Below are 25,558 nucleotides of genomic sequence, written 5' to 3' on the forward strand. Positions count from 1 at the left end.
GAATTGTAAAGGCCTAGGGGGAAAGAGGATCTCAATTCCCCCATGCCTGGCAGCAGAGGTGGGTTTTAAGTTGTTTACGAAAGGCAAGGAGGGTGGGGGCAGTTCTAATCTCTGGGGGGAGTTGGTTCCAGAGGGCCGGGGCCGCCACAGAGAAGGCTCTTCCCCTGGGTCCTGCCAGGTGACATTGCTGTATATTTATATTCTCTGTATATAATAAATTTAATGGAGGTCAGAATTGTATAGGCCTGAATCAATTCCATAGTCCAAGTTTAGTGTAGTCGTTATGATGCTGGCCTGGAAACCAGGAGACTGTGAGTTCTAGTCCTACCTTAGTCATTCTGATCTTTTCCCATGTAAGATTGATAGAATCTTGGTGACATTTCAATGAGGTCCCACTCGTCATCATCCACTCATTATTACTGCAGATATATAGACAACATGAATGCTTTTGCCGTTTCTCTGGAGAAGTGAGAAGTGGGCCAGAATATCTCCGAGACCACCTTCTGCTGCACGAATCCTAGTGACCAGTTAGGTCCTACAGAGTTGGCCTTCTCCGGGTCCCGTCGACGAAACAATCTCGTCTGGCGGGACCCAGGGGAAGAGCCTTCTCTGTGGCGGACCCGACCCTCTGGAACCAGCTCCCCCCAGAGATTAGAATTGCCCCCACCCTCCTTGTCTTTCGCAAACTCCTTAAAACCCATCTCTGCCTTCAGGCATGGGGGAATTGAGACATCTCCCCCAGGCCTATATAGTTTTATGTGGTATACTTGTGTTGTATGTTATTTTAAATAATGGGTTTTTAGATTTTTAAATATTAGTTTTGTTCTCTGTACACTGTTTTGTTATTGTTGTGAGCCGCCCCGAGTCTGCAGAGAGGGGCGGCATACAAATATAATAATAATAATAATAATAATAATAATAATAATAATAATAATAATAATAATAATAATATTGCATGATAAAACTGTTTTTAAGTAGCATGAACCTGACCCAGAGATAAGGAGATGTTTGAAGTCGACAGGCCATTCATTTAGAAAGAATTTATGACTCTGTAGTTTCGCCTGTGAGTTTGGAATGCATTTTGCATGCCGGAGATGTATACTGACGAATTCCGATGTGGAAGAAAGTAAATAAAGGAGTGTTATTTTGAAAATGCAAGGCTGTAAAGATTGTATTCTTGGAGCAGCCAGCCAGCCAGACTAAAACAGTGACTGTTCAAAGTTACAAAGGCACTGAAAAAAAGTTACCTAAGGCTGTTTTTCACATTTACGACTGTTTATTTTATTTGATTTGATTTGATTTGATTTGATTTGATTGTTTATTGATGGACTGATCAATCATTTGATTTGATTGTTTGTTTGTTTGTTGATTGACTGACTGACTGACTGACTGACTGACTGACTGACTGATTGATTGATTTGATTTGATTTGATTTATATGCCACCCCTCTCCATGGCACCCACATGGTTATGTGATTTATATTCAGATGTTTGGAACTGACTCACTCTTATGACGGTTGCAGCGCCCTTGAGACCTGTGACCCCTTTTTGCGACCTCCTGACAAGCGAAGTAAATGGGGGAGCCAGATTCATTTAACCCCAGTATAAAAACTGCAGCGATTCACTTAACAGTGAGAAAAGTTGTAAAGCGAGCAAAAACTCACTTGACAATTGAACAACATAAATTTTGGGCTCAATTGCCATCCTAAGTTGAGGGCTACCTGTATGCCGTGCCAATCATCTGGGTCCATTGCCCAGCATTCTTTAATTTTAATTGAAGTATTCTGGTGCCCGTAAAAGGCGTGGATAGTGGTTAGAAACATTCCAGGCAAAGCATCGTGTGCTTCATTTTAATGGGTAGCTTGTAAGGATCTTCTAAGATAGTAATTTCCTTGTTCACCGCTGGTGAGTCAGAATTGCCTCCAAGCAACCAGGCAAAGTTATTTTTAAAAGCTAAAAAAACCCCAGTTTTTTGCTTTTGTTGTTGTTGTTGCCGTAATTGATAATTCCATGCACAATTAACATAGGAAGAGATGCGTACGGATTCTAAGCCACATTGGTTGGGGATTCCTAGAGGCTGTTACATCTAGAGGCCAAACACTTAGGATATTGTGTGAGAGTTGCAAAGATAATTCCGGTCTTACTTTTGCTTTGCTCCCACCCTCTGTCTTCTGCCTCCCCCCCCTTCCTATCTCTCCCTTCCTCTGTATCTCTCCTCTCCCTCCCTCCCTCCCTCTCCTCCTCCCTCAGTCTCTCTCCTCCTCCCTCTCTCTCTCTTTCTCTCTCTCTCTCTCCATCTGCCTCCCTCTGTCTGTCTGTCTGTCTCTCTCTCTGTCTCCTCCTCTCTCTCTCTCCTCCTTCCTCTCTCTCTCTCCTCCTCCCTCTCTCTCTCTTTCTCTCTCTCCATCTGCCTCCCTCTGTCTGTCTGTCTGTCTGTCTCTCCCTCCAACTCCCTCAGTCTCTCTCCTCCTCCCTCTCTCTCTCTCTCTTTCTCTCTCTCTCTCTCCATCTGCCTCCCTCTGTCTGTCTGTCTGTCTGTCTATCTCTCTCTCTCCTCCTCCCTCAGTCTCTCTCCTCCTCCCTCTCTCTTTCTCTCTCTCTCTCCATCTGCCTCCCTCTGTCTGTCTGTCTGTCTGTCTATCTCTCTCTCTCCTCCTCCCTCTCTCTCTCTTTCTCTCTCTCTCTCTCTCCATCTGCCTCCCTCTGCCTGTCTGTCTGTCTGTCTCTCCCTCCAACTCCCTCAGTCTCTCTCCTCCTCCCTCTCTCTCTCTTTCTCTCTCTCTCTCCATCTGCCTCCCTCCCTCTGTCTGTCTCTCCCTCTCTCTCCCCAACCTACAACATTGTTGTTCTACAGAAAATTATCAGAGACTCCCATATCAACTTCCCTGAGCTCCTAATGAAAGGAGGGACAGATATCAAGACAATTAAGCATGATTAATTAAATAAGGTGGAGGGGAACATTCTTTCACCTGGAGACAAGTCCTGTGCATGTTTTATTTAAAAGCGAAATCTCAGAGACTTTATTTTACAATTACTGCCCTGAAGTTACTTCTTTGTACCGAGGAAACCCTTTCAGGCAAATCCAAGCAATTAAAAGTTCAGCTGAATGAGTACAAAGGTGGAATATAAATTTTTTTAAAAAACAAATAAAGGAAACAGTCATAACTCTCACTTGAAAGTGATGAGATCTAAGGCCATACTTATAATGTAGTAAAAGCGAAACATATTTGTGTTTCACCTTTCCCTAGGTTGTCCCTAATTGCCTCACTAAATCCACCCGTTTTAAAATCCCCCAGATTAGGAAATACAGTGTTCCCTCGATTTTCGCGGGGGTTACGTTCCAAGACCTCCCGCGAAAGTCGATTTTCTGCGAAGTAGCGGTGCGGAAGTAAAACCACCATTTTTGGCTATGGACAGCCAAAAACTACCCCCACGCACCCTTTTTCAAGGCAGCGCAAGGAGCCGGGCTTGAAATTAGGGCAGGGAGCAACGAAAGTGCGGAGGCCGGCAAAGATTGCTTTGAATGTCGGCTGCCCCCGCCCCCCAGCGCCTCCGCCCCCCTTGCCGCTACCGCCCACCCGCCCGATCAACCCCTCTCACCGGCTTTCTTGGGACACGGGTCCTCCTGCAGCAGCGCTGGCGGCTATGGCTTCTCATCCTCTTCATTCGGCCGGTAGCCGCTCTGAGCGCTTTGAGAATGCCCGCCCCGCCCTTCTCACAGTCCCTTAGCTGAGAGCGCTTTTGTCCCAGCTATCAGCGAGGGGGCTGCAGGAGAGGTGGGGCAGGCGTTCTGACAGAGAGGGAGAGAGAGAGGGAGAAAGAGAGAGAGAGCAAGAGGGGGGAGAGTGGAAGGTAGAGAGAGAGAAAAAAAAATTATAGAAAAAGGGAGAAAAAAAGAGAAATGAGAAAATGATGGAAGCAGAGAATGACAGGAAAGAAAGAGAAAGAGAGAGAGAAGTGACTCTTGGTGATGACGTATGACGTCATCGGGTGGGAAAAAACGTGGTATAGAAAAAAAACCGCGGAGTATTTTTTAATTAATATTTTTTTTAAACCGTGGTATAGCCGTTTCGCGAAGTTTGAACCCGCGAAAATCGAGGGATCACTGTACTAATATATACCATGTAGTGTAATATACATTTACACTGTATAATCATGTTATGCAATATGCACTGTGTGTTATGTTATAGTCCTTAAATATGCTCACAGCGCAGCAAAGTTCATATCATTAGCAAGCACAACCAGCTAATAAATGCGCCTGGCACCATAAGGATGTACAAAAAAATTTTTTTTTTGCAAGATCAAATTAAATATCTGGGTTCTGTGTGTTTGCATTTTTTTTTTCTTTTAACATATTCTCTCTCTCTCTCTCCCCCTATACACACACACACACACATACACACTGCTGAAAAAAGTAAAGGGAACACTTAAACAACACAATATAACAAATCAAACTTCTGTGAAATCAAACTGTCCACTTAGGAAGCAACACTGGTTGACAGTCAATTTCACCTGCTGTTGTGCACCTTCAACTTTGTACAGAACAAAGTATTCAATGAGAATATTTCATTCATTCAGATGTAGGATGTGTTCTTTGAGTGTTCCCTTTGTTTTTTTGAGCAGTATATATGTGTGTGCATGTGTGTGTGTGTGTGTGTAATCTTCCGCATCCTCTGCTATTTTCCTTTCCTCTAAAAGTACAGGTAATCTTCAACTTAACAATAATTCGTTGGAAAAGGCAGGAGGGAGAAGCCTCCATGAGGCCTCTCTAGGAATCTCCTTGGAGGAAACAGGGCTGGAAAAGGCGGGGAGAAGCCTCTGTGGGGCCTCTCTAGGAATCTCCTTGGAGGAAACAGGGCTGGAAAAGGCGGGGAGATGTCTCTGTGGGGCCTCTCTAGGAATCTCCTTGGAGGAAACAGGGCTGGAAAAGGTGGGAAGAAGCCTTCGTGGGACCTCTCTAGGAATATCCTGGGAGGAAAACAGGGATGGAAAAGGCGGGAAGAAGCCTCCGTGGGGCCTCTCTAGGAATCTCCTGGGAGGAAACAGGGCTGGAAAAGGCAGGCAGAAGCCTCCATGGGGCCTCTCTAGGAATCTCCTTGGAGGAAACAGGGCTGGGAAAGGTGGGGAGAAGCCTCCGTGGGGTCTCTAGGAATCTCCTTGGAGGAAACCACCCTCCCTGTGGTTTCTCCAATTGCGCACATTATTTGCTTCTACATTGATTCCTATGGGAAAAATTGCTTCTTCTTACAAACTTTTCTACTTAAGAACCTGGTCACGGAATGAATTAAGTTCGTAAGTAGAGGAACCACTGTATAACCGTTTTCTGAACATTTTGGAGAATTTCCTCTCCATACATTTCTAAGAGCCATTTCACTCTTTTTAAACTCCTTGTGCGGGAAACCTCCATTCAAGGTTAAAAAAAAAAGACCCGGAATCATACACAGCAGTAGAATTAACCTAATATAAACGTTGCCAATAGAAGTCAAACTTCCCAGTTGCTAGGTGAATTTCAAGCCAATATTCTTGGTGGGAAAGATGTTGAGACAAGTATTGTTTAGTGTCAAGTTGCCAAAACAAACAAACCAAAAAAGTACCCTAACCTTGAACAATGCAACTTCGACACACTATTTTTTTAAAAAAACAAGCCAGCAAGCATTGCTTGTTCTGTGGACATTCTCATATTCCTATAGCCGATGCTTGCTCTTTGGTACTGTGTGTACATAACATGTTCTGTCACACACCCACTGTGCTGTATTTGCATTTGCATGTGTAAGTATGTTCTGATGATATGATAAGGCCATGAAAAACTACCCCTGGGAATGCTATCACCCATCTCATGGCGTCATGATTCTGGGTGGCACGACAACCAAAGCAAAAAGTAAAGAACAAGAGCAGTGTGATCGGGCGATAGGAGAAGCAAGTAGGATGCTTGGCTGCATAGCTAGAGGTATAACACGCAGGAAGAGGGAGATTGTGATAGAAACATAGAAACATAGAAGACTGACGGCAGAAAAAGACTTCATGGTCCATCTAGTCTGCCCTTATACCATTTCCTGTATTTTATCTTACAATGGATATATGTTTATCCCAGGCATGTTTAAATTCAGTTACTGTAGATTTATCCACCACGTCTGCTGGAAGTTTGTTCCAAGGATCTACTACTCTTTCAGTAAAATAATATTTTCTCACGTTGCTTTTGATCTTTTGCTTGTGATCCCGCTATATAGAGCGCTGGTGAGACCACATTTGGAAGACTGTGTTCAGTCCTGGAGACCTCACCTACAAAAAGATATTGACAAAACTGAACGGGTCCAAAGACGGGCTACAAGAATGGTGGAAGGTCTTAAGCATAAAACGTATCAGGAAAGACTTAATGAACTCAGTCTGTATAATCTGGAGGACAGAAGGAAAAGGGGGGACATGATCGAAACATATAAATATGTTAAAGGGTTAAATAAGGTCCAGGAGAGAAGTGTTTTTAATAGGAAAGAGAACACAAGAACAAGGGGAAACAATCTGAAGTTAGTTGGGGGAAAGATCAAAAGCAACACGAGAAAATATTATTATACTGAAAGAGTAGTAGATCCTTGGAACAAACTTCCAGCAGACGTAGTTGGTAAATCCACAGTAACTGAATTGAAACATGCCTGGGATAAACATATCTATCCTAAGATAAAATACAGGAAATAGTGTAAGGCCTAGACTAGATGGACCATGAGGTCTTTTTCTGCTGCCAGTCTTCTATGTTTCTATGCAATGTGCACATTAAAAACCAATTAAAACCAGGAGTGAAATGCTACCAGTTTGGCCCGGTATGGGCGTACCTTTAGCAGCAGTCGTCCATGGTAGTGATGGCAGTGCACCCATCCATCAGGATGTTGCCATTTCCTTTATTTTTAGCTCTTTTTACATGTACAAAGCCTGTTGTCGACGTGCAGAGGGTGAAAAAGTGTGTGCGATAGAAACATAGAAACATAGAAGACTGATGGCAGAAAAAGACCTCATGATCCATCTAGGACTGCCAATACAATACTCAGATGGAGGATTCCTTTTCCCCAAGTGCATTATTTTACATTTGGAAACATTAAACTGCAGTTTCCATTGCTTTGACCATTTATCTAGTAAAGCTAAATCATTTACCATATTACAGACGCCTCCAGGAATATCAACCCTATTGCACACTTTAGTGGCATGCACACAGAGAGCACCCACTTCCAAACCATTAGGGAAGATGAGTAGATTTCACCACTGATTAAAACCCATTAAGAGATCAATTGAAACCAATTTAAAAACTGTGCATAGTGGTTTGTGATGGCTTCTCGACGTCGTATCCATACGTACCTGCAATTCAGTGTTTAATTTGTTGTTCCCCAACTTTGGAAACTTTAAGAGGTGTCAACTTCAGCTCCCAGAATTTCCCAGCCAGCATTAACACTGATTTGATTTACTATTAACCATAATTATTATTTATTAAATTTGTATTCCGCCCCTCTCCGCAGACTTAACAATTTTAGGACATCTTCTCTCTAGCTAAGCTGGGTGGAGAATTCTGGAAGTTGAAGTCCACAAGTCTTAAAGTTGAAGACCTCTGCTCTAAAATGGGACTACATTTGAAAAGTGTTCGGAAACTTCAGATCGTGCAGAATGCAGCTGTGACAGCAATCATGGGCTTTCCCAAATATGCCCATGTCACACCAACACTCCGCAGTCTGCATTGGTTGCTGATCAGTTTCCGGTCACAATTCAAAGTGTTGGTTATGACCTATAAAGCCCTTCATGGCATCGGACTAGGTTATCTCCGGGACTGCCTTCTGCCGCACGAATCCCAGAGACCAATTAGGTCCCACAGAGTTGGCCTTCTCTGGGTCCCGTCAACTAAACAATGTCGTTTGGCGGGACCCAGGGGAAGAGCCTTCTCTGTGGCGGCCCCGGCCCTCTGGAACCAACTCCCCCCAGAGATTAGAATAGCCCCCACCCTTCTTGCCTTTCGCAAGCTTCTTGAAACCCACCTTTGTCGTCAGGCATGGGGGAATTAAGATATTCTTTCCCCCTCGGCTTCCACAATTTATGTATGGTACGTTTGTATGTATGATTGGTTTTTAAAATAAGGGTTTTGGGGCTTCTTTAGTATTGGATTGTCGCACATTGTTTTTATTACTGTTGTTAGCCGCCCCGAGTCTAAGGAGAGGGGCGGCATACAAATCCAATAAAATGAAATGAAATTATTGACTCCTGCTGGGATTCAGATGGACCCGCAATTTTTTTTAGCTGGAGTAAGCCGATAACTTGTCAAAAGAATCTGCAAAGCTTGGAATTCAAACTATTTTTTTTAGTCATCCCCATCCTATATGTTTCATTTAAAAAAGAAAAAAAAGGAACATGACCTTATAAAAAGCTAGCACTATATGATTTAAGGCAGAGATCTTCAAACTTGGCAACTTGAAGACTTGTGGATTTCAACTCCCAGAATTCTCCAGCCAGCATAGCTGGAGAATTCTGGGAATTGAAGTCCACAAGTCTTAAAGTTGCCAAGTTTGGGGACCCCTGATTTAAGGTATTACAGCAAATATATTTTCAGTCTGTAACAATTTGAAAAATAATGTTGTCACGTCTTAAGAGACAGGAAAGGCACTGCCTTTATTGGTTAAATCTCTTGGATAAGTTATTCCCCAAAATGTGAAAAACTTTACAGTCATTTCTCTTTCTTTGGCGATTGAACTGAAAAAGGATCACGGAGTGAAAAATAGGAAAGGATAAATGACCTGTATGTTTGCAAGACTTCTGCCACCCACAGGCAAGGAAATGGAACATATGTGTGCTGAAGAATGCAGCGATGGGCTCCTATCCAAAAATATCTTAGCTTTAAAATAATAAATACCTTTTAATCAACTTCCCCCAGTGGAAGCAAAAAACAGATTCCCTTGAGTGGCCTGTCTGTGCATTTTCTATCAATGCCATTGCATTCAACCAGACAAGGAGTCTATTTGGCAAGAAAAATCATTAAGATCCTGGCTTATTGTTACTCTGGTTTGTTAAGTATGCATACAGACGGCAAGTTGAACAACTATCCTTGTGGTGTGACCAGAACAATCTAGAACTGAACACACTCAAAACCGTAGAAATGGTGGTAGATTTTAGGAGAAACCCTTCCACTTCTCACAATACTAGACAACACAGTATCAAGAGTAGAGACCTTCAAATTTCTAGGTTCTATCATATCTCAAGACCTAAAATGGTCAACTAACATCAAAAACATCATAAAAAAAGCACAACAAAGAATGTTCTTTCTGCGCCAGCTCAGGAAGCTCAAACTGCCCAAGGAGCTGCTAATATAGTTCTACAGAGGAATCATTGAGTCTGTCATCTGCACCTCTATCACTGTCTGGTTTGGTGCTGCAACCCAACAGGACCGACACAGACTTCAGAGGAGAATCAGAACTGCAGAAAAAGCAATTGCTGCCAACCTGCCTTCCATTGATGACGGGTTCGGGTTCGCGCCAGGAAGTGCCGCCACCCAGCTGTCACCTTCCAAAACAGCCAGGGAGCTGTCAGCCAGTCAGGAGGCAAAAAAGGAAGTGGGGAATAGAAATAGAATGGAATAGAATTGAATAGAATTCTTCATTGGCCAGGTGTGATGGACACACAAGGAATTTGTCTTTGGTGCATATGGTCTCAATGTACGTAAAGGAAAAGATATATTTTTCATTATTGGCTTTACTCATGGTATGTTCCATAAGTGGACAAATATGTGCCATGTGTCTGACATGGGAGAGAGTATTCAGATATGTAAATGGCAGAGATATGTTAGCAATTCTATGAAAGTCTGCCCATATCACCTCGAGGCTCGACTACTGTAATGCTCTCTACAGGGGGCTACCTTTGAAGAGTGTTCGGAAACTTCAGATCGTGCAAAATGCATCTGCGAGAGCAATCATGGGCTTTCCTAAATATGCCCATGTTACTCCAACACTCCGCAGTCTGCATTGGCTGCTGATCACAATTCAAAGTGTTGGTTATGACCTATAAAGCCCTTCATGGCATCGGACCAGGATACCTGCGAGACCGCTTTCTGCCGCACGAATCCAAGCAATCGGTTAGGTCCCACAGAGTTGGCCTTCTCCGGGTCCCGTCGACTAAACCATATTGTCTAGCGGGACCCAGGGGAAGAGCCTTCTCTGTGGTGGCTCCAACCCTCTGGAACCAGCTCCCCCCAGAGATCAGGATTGCCCCCACCCTCCTTGCCTTTCGTAAACTTCTAAAAACCCACCTCTGCCGTCAGGCATGGGGGAATTGAAACATCTCCCCCTTGCCCATGTAGTTTTTGTGTATGATTCGATTGTGTGTTTTTTTAATATATTGGGGGGGGGGGGTTGGACTTTTAATCTGAAACTGTAACCTAGATTTTTAAATATTAGATTTGTTACTATGTATTGTTCTTCACCATTGTTGTGAGCCGCCCCGAGTCTGCGGAGAAGGGTGGCATGTAAATCCAATAAATCTAATCTAATATCCATCCATTATTTGGTCATTGCCTTGGCACATGTCCATCTCAATTGAGGGAAAACAGATGTATAAAGAAGAAATGTTTACTATGAAAAAAAAGGCAGGGAAAGTGGTGGATTTAAAGAAGTGATGGGCTTGTAAGTTAGTTGTACAATTTTAACGCTGCTGCATTTAAAGAACGAAATCCAAGTGAGTCTTATAACACCTTTGCTAACTGGCAAATTTTATTTAAAAACCTCACTGCAGCTCACAATAGCATTAAAATAAAATTTGTTAATCGAAACAGCACTATCAGACTCCTGATTTTTGGCTAGCCTAGATTACGTCCTGCAGTATTTAAAAAGAGGGAAAGGTTTATGTGTTTACGAGGGCAATGGTCAGTCCATCTAATCCACCCGATTGACAGGGTTTCCAAAACATTCCTAGCTGAAAACCCAGGAAAACAGTGACATCTATTGTTAAAAACCAGTACGTTTTAAAAATCTTTTGGAGCTTCAAAACAGCTGCAGCCTTCATCTTATTTCTATATCATGGTTTGTTTTTGTTTGCAATTTGCGGTAAACACAGTTGGAAATGTAACTATCCCTGGGCTTAAATTCAAGACACTGTTGGATGGTTTCCAGGAAATCAAAAGATCAAGGCTTCTAAGTAAAAAAGAGAGTGTTTGTATGATGACTGGGTTTGTTTAACGGTGTGTATGTCTCATAAAAACTGAAGTGATTTACTTAACAACCGTAGCAAAAAAAGACCATAAAATTGGGCACAGTTCCCTTAATAACCACCTTGCTTAGTGAAGGAAATTTCTGATCCCATTTGTGGATACATGATTCTTGACAAATGTATATTTTTATTTTATGTACACTGAGAGCATATGCACCAAGACAAATTCCTTGTGTGTCCAATCACACTTGGCCAATAAAGAATTCTGTTCTGTTCTGTTCTATTCTATTCCATTCCATTCCATTCTATTCTATTCTATTCCATTCTATTAGTCAAGCACTTTCTCTATGATCCCCATCACTTGGATAGTCATCTTGTCAGCGTGCTTCCAAAAATTATGGGAACTGAAGACCAATTTAATTGGGAACACGTGCTTAAGGAAAGCTGAATAACAGCTGGATTAAAAGACTTAACTGCCTAAATTATAATAGTTCTTTCTTAATATATGGGACTGAAATGTGACTGAGCTCTTACTCTACTCTCTGAGCATTGGGACATAGATTTGTTTACTTTTTATAGTTTTAATTGTGCCAATTTTTATTGTGGTTCTGCTGTTTGCTTTGTTGGCTTTCGTAGTATGTTGATTCTTTACAAAGAACTGAAAACATTTATCTATCTATCTATCTATCTATCTATCTATCTATCTATCTATCTATCTATTTATTTTGTCCAATACATAATACACATTGAAGAGGATAGATATGTAATAATATAAATAAAGAAAAGGATAGAAGAAAAGATATAAAAGTATAGGTGAACATATTTGAAAGGAAGAAAAGATAAATGAGATCAGGAGAGACAATTGGACAGGGGATGGAAGGCACACTGGTGCACTTATGCACGCCCCTTACTGACCTCTAAGGAACCTGGAGAGGTCAATCATGGATAGTCTAAGGGAAAAATGTTGGGGGTTAGGGGTTGACACTACTGAGTCAGGTAATGAGTTCCACGCTTCGACAACTCGGTTGCTGAAGTCATATTTTTTACAGTCAAGTTTGGAGCGGTTAATATTAAGTTTGAATCTGTTGCGTGCTCTTGTGTTGTTGCGATTGAAGCTGAAGTAGTCATTGACAGGTAGAACATTGCAGCATGTGACCTTGTGGGCAATACTTAGATCGTGTTTTAGGCGACGTAGTTCTAAGCTTTCTAGACCTAGGATTGATAGTCTGCTTTCGTAGGGTATTCTGTTTCGAGTGGAGGAGTGAAGGGCTCTTCTGGTGAAGTATCTTTGGACATTTTCAAGGGTGTTGATGTCCGAGATGTGGCATGGGTTCCAGACAGATGAATTGTATTCAAGGATGGGTCTGGCAAAAGTTTTGTAGGCTCTGGTGAGTAGTGTGCGATTGCCAGAGCAGAAGCTGCGTAGGATCAGGTTAACAACTCTAGAAGCCTTTTTGGCGATATTGTTGCAGTGGGCTTTGGCATGATGGAAGGGTGCTATAAAAATGTATTTAGCAAATTAATCTCTGTCCACAGTAGTGTTTAAGAGAACTTGTTAAGTGCATTTTTGGGTGCAAATGAAAACTTGCATCTTTGGTTGGTTGGTTGGTTGGTTGGTTGGTTTGTCAATCAAGTATAGGATAGTAGTATATATAGACATAACATAGAAAGTAATGATAAAAGAAGACAGTAAGACAGGAACGGTAGGCACAATGGTGCACTTATGCACACCCCTTACATACCTTTAAAAGGGGGGAGAGGTCAACTGTAGACAATCTAAGGTTGAAGATTTGAAAATGGCCTATCAATCCCATTTTTTTTCATTGTCTTGATGGCCCCCTTTTATAAGTATCTCTTCTGAAGCCCCTTCTCCCAGGCTACTTGGAAGACTTACCAGAGGGGTCTTGTACTAGTTTTATGTTTGGTGCATTTTGTATTTTATTCCTATTTTTGTAAGCCGCCCTGAGTCTACAAAGAAGGACACTATAGACTGTGTGTGTATGTGTGTGTGTGTGTGTGTGTGTGTGTGTAACATATTTTTGCTGATACTGAAAAGGGAGACTACTATAGATCTATTTCAGGCTTATTTGCCTTCATCAGGTAGCCACAGCCTTACTGGGATTTGAACATGGGGCCCTGCCTTCTAAGGCAGTGGCCTTAGCCTCTAGGCTACAAGCTCATCCCCTGTATCAGGTTGTACCAGGAATGGGTTATGTGTGATTTTTTTTTTGTCGAGTCACCCTGGTATATGGAAGGAGCATCACAGCTTCCTTTTTGCCTCTCGGCCCCACCAGGTGCCATATTCCAAGGCAGATAAGGTTTTTATAGCTGACAACTATAATCTATAAGTGTAACATATTTTTGCTGATAATGAAAAGGAAGGGAGACTACTATAGATCTATTTCAGGCTTATTTGACTTCATCAGGTAGCCACACCCTTACTGGGATTTGAACCTGGGGCTCTGCCTTATAATCTATCTATCTATCTATCTATCTATCTATCTATCTATCTATCTATCTATCTATCTATCTATCTACTCTATCTATCTATCTATCTATCTATCTATCTATCTATCTATCTATCTATCTATCTATCTATCTATCTATCTATCTACTCTATCCATCCATCCATCCATCCATCCATCCATCCATCTATCTATCTAGAATGAGTCACTTCTAAAAACACCCCAGATATTATTCTAATCCCTTAGGGACGCTACCTATTTTAGAGCAATGGAAAAAAATATATAGATTTTTCTATATTTAAGGCCCTTCACTGGATCAGCTGAATGTTGAGGTCGACTTTTCAAGGGCGAAGGATAAATTAATTAAAGGTTAAAATAATTGTCTTGTTATTTATAGACTTGATCTGTAAATGCAGATATGATCATTTGGGAATCTAGTATCCTGATTATGCAGGCACATACAAACAGGCCCAGCTAGCTGAGAATAAAATGAGTTGATGTAGAGAATTAAAAAGTTTGGGTCCATCCTTGCCATTTCATTATCTGCCTGTAGGTGTCATCACTTTCCCTATTTCTAAAGCCAGGAGCTGCTCATTTTTACAAGGAGAGTCACAGATGAAAGCTTGTTGGTAATACAGTGATACCTCGTCTTACAAACGCCTCGTCATACAAACTTTTCAAGATACAAACCTGGGGTTTAAGATTTTTTTGCCTCTTCTTACAAACTATTTTCACCTTACAAACCCACCGCCACCGCTGGGATGCCCCGCCTCTGGACTTCCATTGCCAGCGAAGCACTTGTTTTTGCGATGCTGGGATTCCCTTGCAGCATCGCAAAAACACAGAAGTCCGGAGGTGGGGTTTCTCATGGAGGGGAGCCTCAGGGGAATCCCAGCAGTGCAAAAACGGGCGCTTCGGCTGGGAAAAGGGGTGAATTTTGGGCTTGCACGCATTAATCGCTTTTCCATTGATTCCTATGGGAAACATTGTTTTGTCTTACAAACTTTTCACCTTAAGAACCTTGTCCCGGAACCAATTAAGTTTGTAAGACAAGGTATCACTGTACTGTATTAAGTATTTTCATAAATAAAAGGTTTCTCATTTATTTACTTAGTTTGCCAAGCATGTATTTATTTATTTATTGGATTTGTATGCCGCCCCTCTCCATGGACTCGGGGCGCCTAACAACAGTGATAAAAACAGCATATAATATGTATGTAACAATCCAATACTAAAACAACTAAAAAAACCCTTATTATAAAACCAAACATACACACAAACATACCATGCATAAATTGTACAGGCCTAGGGGGAAAGAATATCTCAGTTCCCCCATGCCTGACGGCAGAGGTGGGTTTTAAAGAGTTTACGAAAGGCAAGGAGGGTGGGGGCTATTCTAATCTCTGGGAGGAGCTGGTTCCAGAGGGTCGGAGCCACCATAGAGAAGGCTCTTCCCCTGGGTCCCACCAGACGACATTGTTTAGTCAACAGGACCTGGAGAAGGCCAACTCTGTGGGACCTAACCGGCTGCTGGGATTCGTGCGGCAGAAGGCGGTCTCGGAGATAACCTGGCCCGGTGCCATGAAGGGCTTTATAGGTCATAACCAACACTTTGAATTGTGACCGGAAACTGATCGGCAACCAATGCAGACTGCGTAGTGTTGGAGTAACATGGGCATACTTAGGGAAGTATAAGTAGCACACCAGGGTGCGTACCGTCCCTGTCCTACTATTCCTATTATTTTTACTCTTTACTTATGCAACTATAGGCATAAGTAAAGAGTATGAATAATAGGAATAGTAGGACAGGGGCAGTAGGCACACTGGGGCGCTTATGCACGCCCCTTTACAGCACTCTTAGGAATGGGGTGAGGCCCAGGGGAGACAGTTTTAAGTTAAAGTTTGTGTGGTTTGAGGATGTAACAATAGAGTCGGGTAGTGTATTCCAAGCATCAACCATTCTGCTGCTGAAATCATATGTTCTGCTATTGAGTTTGGAGTGGTTTATTTTGAGTTTGTATCTATTGTTTGCCCATATTATATGCATAGCTAGAGATATAACAAGCAGGAACAGGGAGATTGTGTTCCCGCTGTATAGAGCGCTGGTGAGACCCCATAAACGCACGAGAGGAATAGGAAAGACAGGGAAGGGCTTTGGGGGACTCTCCTGATGTTGATATTTTTTGCTTTTTGTTTTTTCTAGGGACACTCGGCAACAAAGAGGTGTACGTTTTTAACCTCACCTCCCTCACGAAGTCTGAAAACATCTTGTCGGCTCTGTTGCATTACTACGTCGGAGATGTTCAGGACGGCAGCACCAACTGCCCTCCAGCCAACAGCTGTTCTCCTCCGGGTCCCAGGAAATCGGACCTACAGATCAAGCTTTTGCTGTTGAGTTCCCCGTCATCGGCAAACCAGTCACGAACCCTGGGGCGATACTTGGTCAACGTCTCCACCGCTTTGCAGGAGGAACATTTGTGGCAATGCAAAAACATCACTCAGGACTTGAGGCGAGCGAAGGAACACAAGCATCTTATGATCGGGGTCCAGATGGCCTCCCTCGGCCAACGTCCAGGGAAGAGCCTGCAACTCCGCTATGAGCCGTACATCCTCGTCTACGCCAACGACTCCGCCATTTCAGAACCTGAGAGCGTGGTTTCCAGCTTCCAGGGTCATTGGAACCCACCGCCTGGGACTTTCCCCAAACTGGACAGCCATTCGATCAATGACCTGAGTGGACAGAGGCCCAAGCGTTCCACCAGCTTTCTTCTGCCCTTGCAAAACAACGAGCTCCCAGGCGCCGAGTATCAGTACAGTGAGGACGAAGGGTGGGAAGAGAGGAAGCACTACAAAACCCTGCAGCCACGGCTGGCGGAAAGGTCAAAGGGGAAGAAGAAATCCAGGAAACACAACCACCAGAAGAGCCAGACGCTTCAGTTTGACGAGCAGACCCTGAAAAAGGCAAGGCGGAAGCAATGGAATGAGCCCAGGTCTTGCTCCAAGCGCTATCTCAAAGTAGATTTCGCAGATATCGGCTGGAGCGAATGGATCATTTCTCCCAAAGCCTTTGATGCTTACTATTGCGCAGGTGAATGCCAGTTCCCTATCCCAAAGGTACCGTATCTCTATTTTTCTTTATCTTTCTTCTTTTTTTTTTTTTTAGGAAATAAAAAGTTATACTTTTTTTCTTAGCCACTAGGTGCAATACAAAGAAAATCCTCTCTGTTAACATTTCAAGTGTGGCTTTGTTGAAAAACATCAATTAAAAAAAACAAACCCCAACCCAGCTTGCTTGTTATTAAGCTACAGTACAGAAGTGCAGGAAATGGGTCCTTTGCTAGATAGATGGGATAAACAGAGATCTGTTTTTAAGGTGGGCTGCTGTCATAATGAAGTACAAAGCCAAAGCTGATGGAATAGGAATAGAATAGAAAATATGGAATGGAATGGAATAGCATAGAGCAGAACAGAACAGAATAGAATAGATGGAATGGGATATGAATGGAATGGAATAGAATAGAAAATATGGAATGGATCGGAACGGAACAGAATAGAATAGAGTAGAAGAGAAGAGAAGACAAAAGATAGAATATAGAAGAGAATAGAGAAATAACATAGAATAGAATAGCATAGCATAGAATAGCATAGAATAGAATAGAATAGAATATATGGAATGGAATAGCATAGAGCAGAACAAAACAGAATAGAATAGATGGAATGGGGTAGGAATGGAATGGAATAGAATAGAAAATATGGAATGGATCGGAACGGAACAGAATAGAATAGAGTAGAAGAGAAGAGAAGACAAAAGATAGAATATAGAAGAGAATAGAGAAATAACATAGAATAGCATAGCATAGAATAGAATAGAATAGAATAGAATATATGGAATGGAATAGCATAGAGCAGAACAAAACAGAATAGAATAGATGGAATGGGGTAGGAATGGAATAGCATAGAACAGAACACAACAAAACAGAATAGAATAGATGGAATGGGATATGAATGGAATAGAATAGAAAATATGGAACGGAACAGAATAGAGTAGAATAGAATAGAATAGAATATATGGAATAGAATAGCATAGAGTGGAACAGAACAGAATAGAATAGATAGAATGGGATAGGAATGGAATGGAATTGAATAGAATAGAAAATATGGAATGGAATGGAATAGCATAGAGTAGAGCAGAACAGAATAGAGTAGATGGAATGGGATAAGTATGGAATGGCATGGAATAGAGTGGAAAATATGGAATGGAATAGAACAGAATAGAATATTTGCCAAGTGTGATTAGATACAGAGGAATTTGTCTTTGGTGCAGATGCTCTCAGTGTACATAAAAGAAAAAGATACACTTGTCAAGAATCATGACACAACATTAATGATTGTCATTAAGTAGATGCAGGGTTATAAAAACAAAATTACAAGGGTGAAATGCATCAAATTTTACAGTAAATCCCAAGACACTGTCAATTTCTTGCTGCGTACTAACAATGCCCGAACTCTTAAAGTCACTATTTAGTTAATCGCTCCTAATCCCATCCCCTGAGTGCCAGTTTTTAAAAATATAATAATGTTTAATTCTTTGGCAAGATTGCAGCTTTTTTTCTAAACTACGCTGTTCTGAAAAATAAACGCTCTATTGATTTAGGATGCCGCAGGCCCTGAGAATCCGGAGGATTAAATTGCAACACCGTCTTTCAGCGGTTTAGATTATGCTCAATAGTTCAGTCAAATGCTTTCAATCGATGCCATGCAGATTCTCCCATATCTCAAGGGCTTGGTGCCCTTCCGTTTCCTCCAGTGTCAACAAGTTTCTGCTGTTGAAAAATCCAGAGAAAGTTTCTTAAAACTCATTAATAATTCTCCCAATTAGAAAGCAAACAGAGGAAATATTCCATAAGAAGTCAGTCCCTTCGGATAATGCGCAGAGTTAGCATGGGACAAGGAAGCTATTGAAAAGAAAGCACGGTAGTTGTTGTGGTTAGCTCTGGCCCAGCTCCTGCCCCAAGGACTGTGCATGTGGGGGAGATGTCCACATGCTGCAGGCCTGTTTTGCCCCCTCCGGTGGAATCTGCTGATGAAGGCTCCTCTGACCAAGAAGACATGAGTGACAGGGAGGAGGAGAGTGGGGCAGACAGCTCAGAAGGAGAGCAATTATCTAGCTCCTCCTTGCATTGAGAACAAGAGTTAATGATACAGCCACGCATGCAGAGAGCGATCCGTAGGCAGCAACAACTGAGAGATTATTATCAAAGAAAATGAGGCCACCTGTGGTTGGGTGGGGCTGTGGTCATTAGTGAGGCTGCTATAAATAGCAGCCTGTGGGTTTGGCCATTGTGGAGGATTATCTGATCGTTGTGTTTCGTGACTGCTTTACTGACTTTGACTTTTTGTGTGCTGATTTTCCCCCGCTTTGAAACTAAACCAGAGCAAAGTGTGTTTCACTTTGTGAAAGAAGAAGGACTGTGAATTGCCTCACAGCTGCAAGCTAAGTAGCACAGAACTGATAAGGGACTTGTACAAATTACCAGTTTGTTTGGAGACGAGTGCTCTTTGCTATACCAAAAGAGGGCTTGGTTTAAGTGAATTTTCATTATAAAGAACATTGTTTTGAATTTTCAAACGTGTGTGTGTCTGAAATTTGTACCTGTGAATTTTGGGGAGGATTCTACCAGAGAGCCCGACAGAACAGTAGTTTTCAACCTACAACCATTTTTTTAGTGACTGCACTGAAAAAAAGTGACACGTGGCCATTTTGCACACTTATGACTAGTGATGGGCGAACCCAACGGTGTTCGGGTTCGGCAAGTTCGGACGAACTTTACCCAAAATTCAGCCGAACTGGAACCCGAACGGGGAATCTCTCCCACGAAGAGATTCCAGGGGCGGAGCTTTGACGTCACCGGCAAGTTGCTAAGGACGCCAAAGTGATCACTTCCTGGATTCCATGGAATCCAGGAAGTGATCACCTTGGCGTCCTTAGCAATCTGCCGGTGACGTCAAAGCTCCAAACGCCGAACATGACCCTGAACTTTGCCCGAAGTTTGAAAAAATTCCGGGTTCGTGTTCGGCATACCGAAGTGCGCCCATCACTACTTATGACTTTTGCAATCAAAATTTGGATGCTTGGCAACTGGTTCATATATATGTCAGTTGCCGCATCCCGGGTGGGAGGGGTCTTGTGATCCCTTTTTGCAACTTTCTGACAAGCAAAGTCAATGGGGAAGTCAGATTATAGTAACATAAAAATATAGAAGATTGACGGCAGAAAAAGATCTCATGGTCCATCTAGTCTGCCCTTATACTATTTCCTATATTTTATCTTAGGATGGATATATGTTTATCCCAGGCATGTTTAAATTCAGTTACTGTTGATTTACCAACCACGTCTGCTGGAATTTTGTTCCAAGCATCTACTACTCTTTCAGTAAAATAATATTTTCTCACGTTGCTTCTGATCTTTCCTCCAACTAACCTCAGATTGTGCCCCCTTGTCCTTGTGTTCACTTTCCTATTGAAAACACTTCCCTCCTGAACCTTATTTAACCCTTTAACATATTTAAATGTTTTGATCATGTCCCCTCTTTTCCTTCTGTCGTCCAGACTATACAGATTTAGTTCATTAAGTCTTTCCTGATAAGTTTTATGCTTAAGATCTTCCACCATTCTTGTAGCCCGTCTTTGGACCCGTTCAATTTTGTCAATATCTTTTTGCAGGTGAGGTTTCCAGAACTGGACACAGTATTCCAAATGTTGGTCTCACCAGCGCTCTATACAGCGGGATCACAATCTCCCTCTTCCTGCTTGTTATACCTCTAGCTATGCAGCCATGCGTTCTACTCGCTTTCCCTACCGCCTGACTGCACTGTTCACCCATTTTGAGACTGTCAGAAATCACTACCCCTAAATCCTTCTCTTCTGAAGTTTTTGCTAGCACAGAACTGCCAATACAATACTTAGATTGAGGGTTCCTTTTGCCCAAGTGCATTATTTTACATTTGGAAACATTAAACTGCAGTTTCCATTGCTTTGACTACTTATCTACTAAAGCTAAATCAAACACCTCCAGGAATATCAACCCTATTGCACACTTTAGAATCATCGGCAAATAGGCAAACCTTCCCTACCAAATCTTCCCCTATGTCACTCACAAACATATTAAAAAGAATAGGACCCAGAACAGACCCTTGTGGCACACCGCTTGTAACCAGGCTCTGCTCAGAATACTCGCCATTAACAACAACCCTCTGATATCTACGCTTCAGCTAGCTGTAAATCCACTGAACTATCCAGGGATTAAGTCCAATCTTCACTAATTTATCTATCAGCTCTTTATGTGGAACCATATCAAGGGCTTTGCTGAAGTCCAGATAGGCAATATCCACGGCACCATCTTCATCCAACACCTTTGTGACATAGTTAAAGAAATCAATGAGATTAGTCCAACATGATTTGCCCTCAATAAAGCCAGGCTGGTTTGGGTCCAATAAGTTATTGGTTTTTAGGTGCTGATTTATGCTCTTTTTGAATAGAGTCTCCATCACTTTAACTATAACTGATGTCAAACTAACTGGCCTGTAGTTACCAACTTCTTCTCTACTGCCCTTCTTGTGGATGGAAGGATGGAAGGTTGAATCAACCTTGAGCCTGGTGAGATTCGAACTGTCAAATTGCAGGCAGCCGGCAGAAGTATCCTGCAGTACTGGGTCATTATTTTCATAAAAGGCCAAAATTAAGCAGAGTTTACAAGTCGTGCTTTTCAAAAAGCTTTTAAAATGAGGAGTGTATTCCAATCACAATAGCCTTCTTTTAACTCTGATGAGATTTTCAGATGTATTCAAACTCCCGTGCACACATTTCTGTAGGAACTGATCTGTCTGAAAGGAAATTTAAGACATCTGCATAATAGGAGCATCGTGCCAACCATTTAAAGTACACAATCAAGCGACTGCGTTGCATAGACAGTTGTACAGCAGGAATGCACAACTAGTTTTGCAGCCCGGGCAATCTTTGGGGAGTCTTCCTAACTAAAGGCAATCAGAAGATGAAGTCATCTGGAGAATAATACAGTAGATGCCACTCCAGTTGCATTAAAATAATGAACTGTGCTGATGGCTCATCCTACTTCGTCATTTCCCTCCCCTTGTCGCATTAAAAAAAAAATCACAATTTGGTGGTTGTGTGTAGCCTCACATTAGGCTACAAACAGTGATGGTGAACCTTTTTGGCACCAAATGCCCAAATTCGAACATTTTATTTATTTATTTATTTATTTCTTTGTTTTGTCAAGTTCGTATTGCTGTTATGCAAAGATATAATAATATTCATATACAGTGGTACCTCTACCTAAGAACGCCTTTACTTAAGACCTTTTCTAGATAAGAACCAGGTGTTCAAGATTTTTTTTGCCTCTTCTTAAGAACCATTTTCTACTTAAGAACCCAAGCCCGGAAAAATTTCCCAGGAAATTTGAGAGCGGCACAAAGGCCCGGCCAGTTTTCTGCCATTCCCCCTTTAATCCCGGCCATCTCGGGCTTTTCTGGGCTGTCAGAGGAGCCTTTCGGTGGTGCTTAAGGAGGCTTTGGCAGTCCAGAGCGAACAAAGCGTTTTCCTTTCTCTTGGCACTTGGAGAGGGTTCTGAGCCGCACCGAGTCTTCGGAGAGGGGCAGCATACAAATCTAATAAATTATTATTATTATTATTCTCCCTGGGGGGAGAATCATTGACCCCCTCAGAGAGGGTTCGCAACTTGGGCGTCTTCCTCGATCCACAGCTCACATTAGAGAAACATCTTTCAGCTGTGGCGAGGGGGGCGTTTGCCCAGGTTCGCCTGGTGCATCAGTTGCGACCCTATCTGGACCGGGAGTCACTGCTCACAGTCACTCATGCCCTCATCACCTCGAGGCTCGACTACTGTAACGCTCTCTACATGGGGCTACCTTTGAAAAGTGTTTGGAAACTTCCGATCGTGCAGAATGCAGCTGCGAGAGCAATCATGGGCTTCCCTAAATATGCCCATGTCACACCAACACTCCGCAGTCTGCATTGGTTGCCGATCAGTTTCCGGTCACAATTCAAAGTGTTGGTTATGACCTATAAAGCCCTTCATGGCACCGGACCAGATTACCTCAGGGACCGCCTTCTGCCGCACGAATCCCAGCGGCCAGTTAGGTCCCACAGAGTGGGTCTTCTCTGGGTCCTGTCAACTAAACAATGCCACTTAGGTTTAGGTTTAGGTTTAGGTTTATTGGATTTATATGCCGCCCCTCTCCGCAAACTCGGGGCGGCTCACAACAATAATAAAAAACAGTACAGTACACAATACCAAATCCAATGCCCACCCATCCAGTTCCAATTTAAATTAATAATCTCATAAAAAACAGTATGTATAAAAAACAGGCACTTGGCGGGACCCAGGAGAAGAGCCTTGTCTGTGGCGGCCCCGGTCCTCTGGAACCAACTCCCTCCAGAGATTAGAATTGCCCCCACCCTCCTTGCCTTTCGTAAGCTACTTAAAACCCACCTCTGCCGCCAGGCATGGAGGAATTAAGACTTTTTTCTCCCCCTAGGCCATTACAACTGTATACATGGTATGTTTGTATGTATGTTTGGTTTTATATATTAAGGGGTTTTAATTTGCTTTTAGTATTGGATTTTATTGTATATTGTTCATGATTGTTGTTAGCCACCCCGGGTTTTCGGAGAGGGGCGGCATATAAATCCAATAAAACTTCAAACTATTATTATTATTATTAAATTATAAACCTTTGCCAGTGCCCAGAGAAAAGAAACGCTCCCTTTGCTCTGGGCAGCCGAGGAGTCACCACAGCGAAGGAAAGGCGCCGGCTACAAAATGAGTGAGCGAAAGGAGAGGGGAGCCCTTCAGCATGGGAAGGAAGAGGAAGCAGGCAGCAGCAGCAGTAGCCAGTGTATGGGAGGCAGCCTCGTGCTGGGTGTATTGGAGGCACGTGCTCCTCCTCGCCACCTCAGAGTCCCTCTTTTTTTTTTTTAAGCCTTAAAGTTTTGGGGTTTTTTGAATCCCCTCACCTTACCTTCTTCCTTCGGCAGAGACTGTCCTCCTCCTCTTCTTCCTCCTCCTCCTCCCACCCAAATTCTGAGCTTTTATTCCTTTCCTAATGGGTTTGCACGCATTATTTGCTTTTACATAGATTCCTATGGGAAAAATTGCTTCTACTTAAGAACATTTTTACTTAAAAATCTGGTCACAGAACGAATTAAGTTCTTAAGTAGAGGTACCACTGTACCTGATACTAATAGAAAAAGAAACATTGGGACAGGGGACAGAAGGCACGCTGGTGCACTTACGCACGCCCCTTACTGACCTCTTAGGAATCGGGAGGGGTCAGCAGTGGATAGTATAAGTGTAAAGTTTGGGGGGGTTAGGTGATGATACTGCAGAGTCTGGTAGTGAGTTCCATGCATCAACTACTCGGTTACTAAAGTCGTATTTCCTGCAGTCGTATTTGTATCTGTTGTGTGCTCGTGTGTTGTTGTGGTTGAAGCTGAAGTAGTCGTTGACAGGAAGGACATTGTGGCAGGTGATTTTATGGGCTGTGCTTAGGTCGTGTTTAAGGCGACGTAGTTCTAAGCTTTCTAAACCCAGGATTGTAAGTCTAGTTGCATACGGTGTTCTGTTGCGAGTGGAGGAGTAGAGGGCTCTTCTAGTAAAGTATCTCTGGACATTTTCTAGGGCATTTATGTACATGTACATGTGTTTTTTGGTTGGTTTTTGCTGATTTTGGAGCTGGTTTTAGGCTATTTTTCAGCCGTGAGAGAAGCCTGAAAACAGCCGGGGGTTTTGCATTTTTCAGGCTGTTTTCCTGTGCTCTGGTGCCCATGAAGACCTGCTAACGAAACCAAAGGAGCAGCTGGTGATTGTGCACATGCCCATAGAGAGGGCTCTGTCTTCCACATCTGGCAGAGGTGCGATAGTTTCACCATGACGGCATTAGGCAGTTTCGTTTAGTCAGTGCTTTATATGTTAATTTCACTGCAATCTTGCAAATGTTTCAATATATCAAGGAATGTTAGTGAATGTTAAGTTTGGCGCATAGAACAACCATACTGTTTGAAAAAGAGCCTCTCTCCACCTATAGAATAGAATAGAATAGAATAGAATTTTTTATTGGCCAAGTGTAATTGGACACACAAGGAATTTGTCTTGGTGCATATGTATGCTGAGAGTACATTTATTTATTTATTTATTTATTTATTCATTCATTCATTCATTCATTCATTCATTCATTTGATTTTTATGCCGCCCTTCTCCTTAGACTCAGGGCGGCTTACAACATGTTAGCACATCACTTTTTTAACAGAGCCACCCTATTGTCCCCACAATCCGGGTCCTCATTTTACCCAACTCGGAAGGATGGAAGGCTGAGTCAACCTTGATCCGGTGATGAGATTTGAACCGCTGACCTTCAGATCTACAAGTCAGCTTCAGTGGCCTGCAGTACAGCACTCTACCTGCTGTGCACCAAGACAAATTCCTTGTGTGTCCAATCACACTTGGCCAATAAAAATTCTAGTCTAGTCTAGTCTAGTCTATGTGCTCTCAGTGCACATAAAATAAAAAGAGACATTTGTCAAGAATCACGTGGTACAACACTTAATGATTGTCATAGGGGTCAAATAAGCAATGAAAAAACAATCAATATTAATAAAAATCTTAGGATACAAGCAACAAGTTAAAGTCATAAAGTCCTAAGTGGGAGGGAAAGGATGATAGGAATGATGAGAAAAAACTAGTAGAAATAGAAGTGCAGACTTAGTAAAAATTTGGACAGTGTTGAGGGAATTATTTGTTTAGCAGAGTGATGGCATTCGGGGGGGAAACTGTTCTTGTGTCTCGTTGTCTTGTTGTGCAGTGCTCTGTAGCGACGTTTTGAGGGTAGGAGTTGA

The 25,558-nt window shown here is 42.5% G+C and overlaps 1 protein-coding gene across 2 annotated transcripts in view; it reads left to right on the forward strand.

The window, feature by feature from the left end:
• BMP3 (bone morphogenetic protein 3) overlaps window positions 1-25,558 on the forward strand; it is a 40,254-nt gene that overhangs the window by 5,938 nt on the left and 8,758 nt on the right. The window contains exon 2 of one of the 2 annotated variants that reach the window (XM_070756940.1): window positions 15,831-16,741. In XM_070756940.1, coding sequence (XP_070613041.1) covers window positions 15,831-16,741 — 911 coding nt within the window. The remainder of the gene's footprint in view (window positions 1-15,830; window positions 16,742-25,558) is intronic. The other variant, XM_070756939.1, reaches the window with a different exon arrangement.

The sequence above is a fragment of the Erythrolamprus reginae genome, chromosome 7 (assembly GCF_031021105.1).
Source record: "Erythrolamprus reginae isolate rEryReg1 chromosome 7, rEryReg1.hap1, whole genome shotgun sequence".
Taxonomy (NCBI): domain Eukaryota; kingdom Metazoa; phylum Chordata; class Lepidosauria; order Squamata; family Dipsadidae; genus Erythrolamprus; species Erythrolamprus reginae.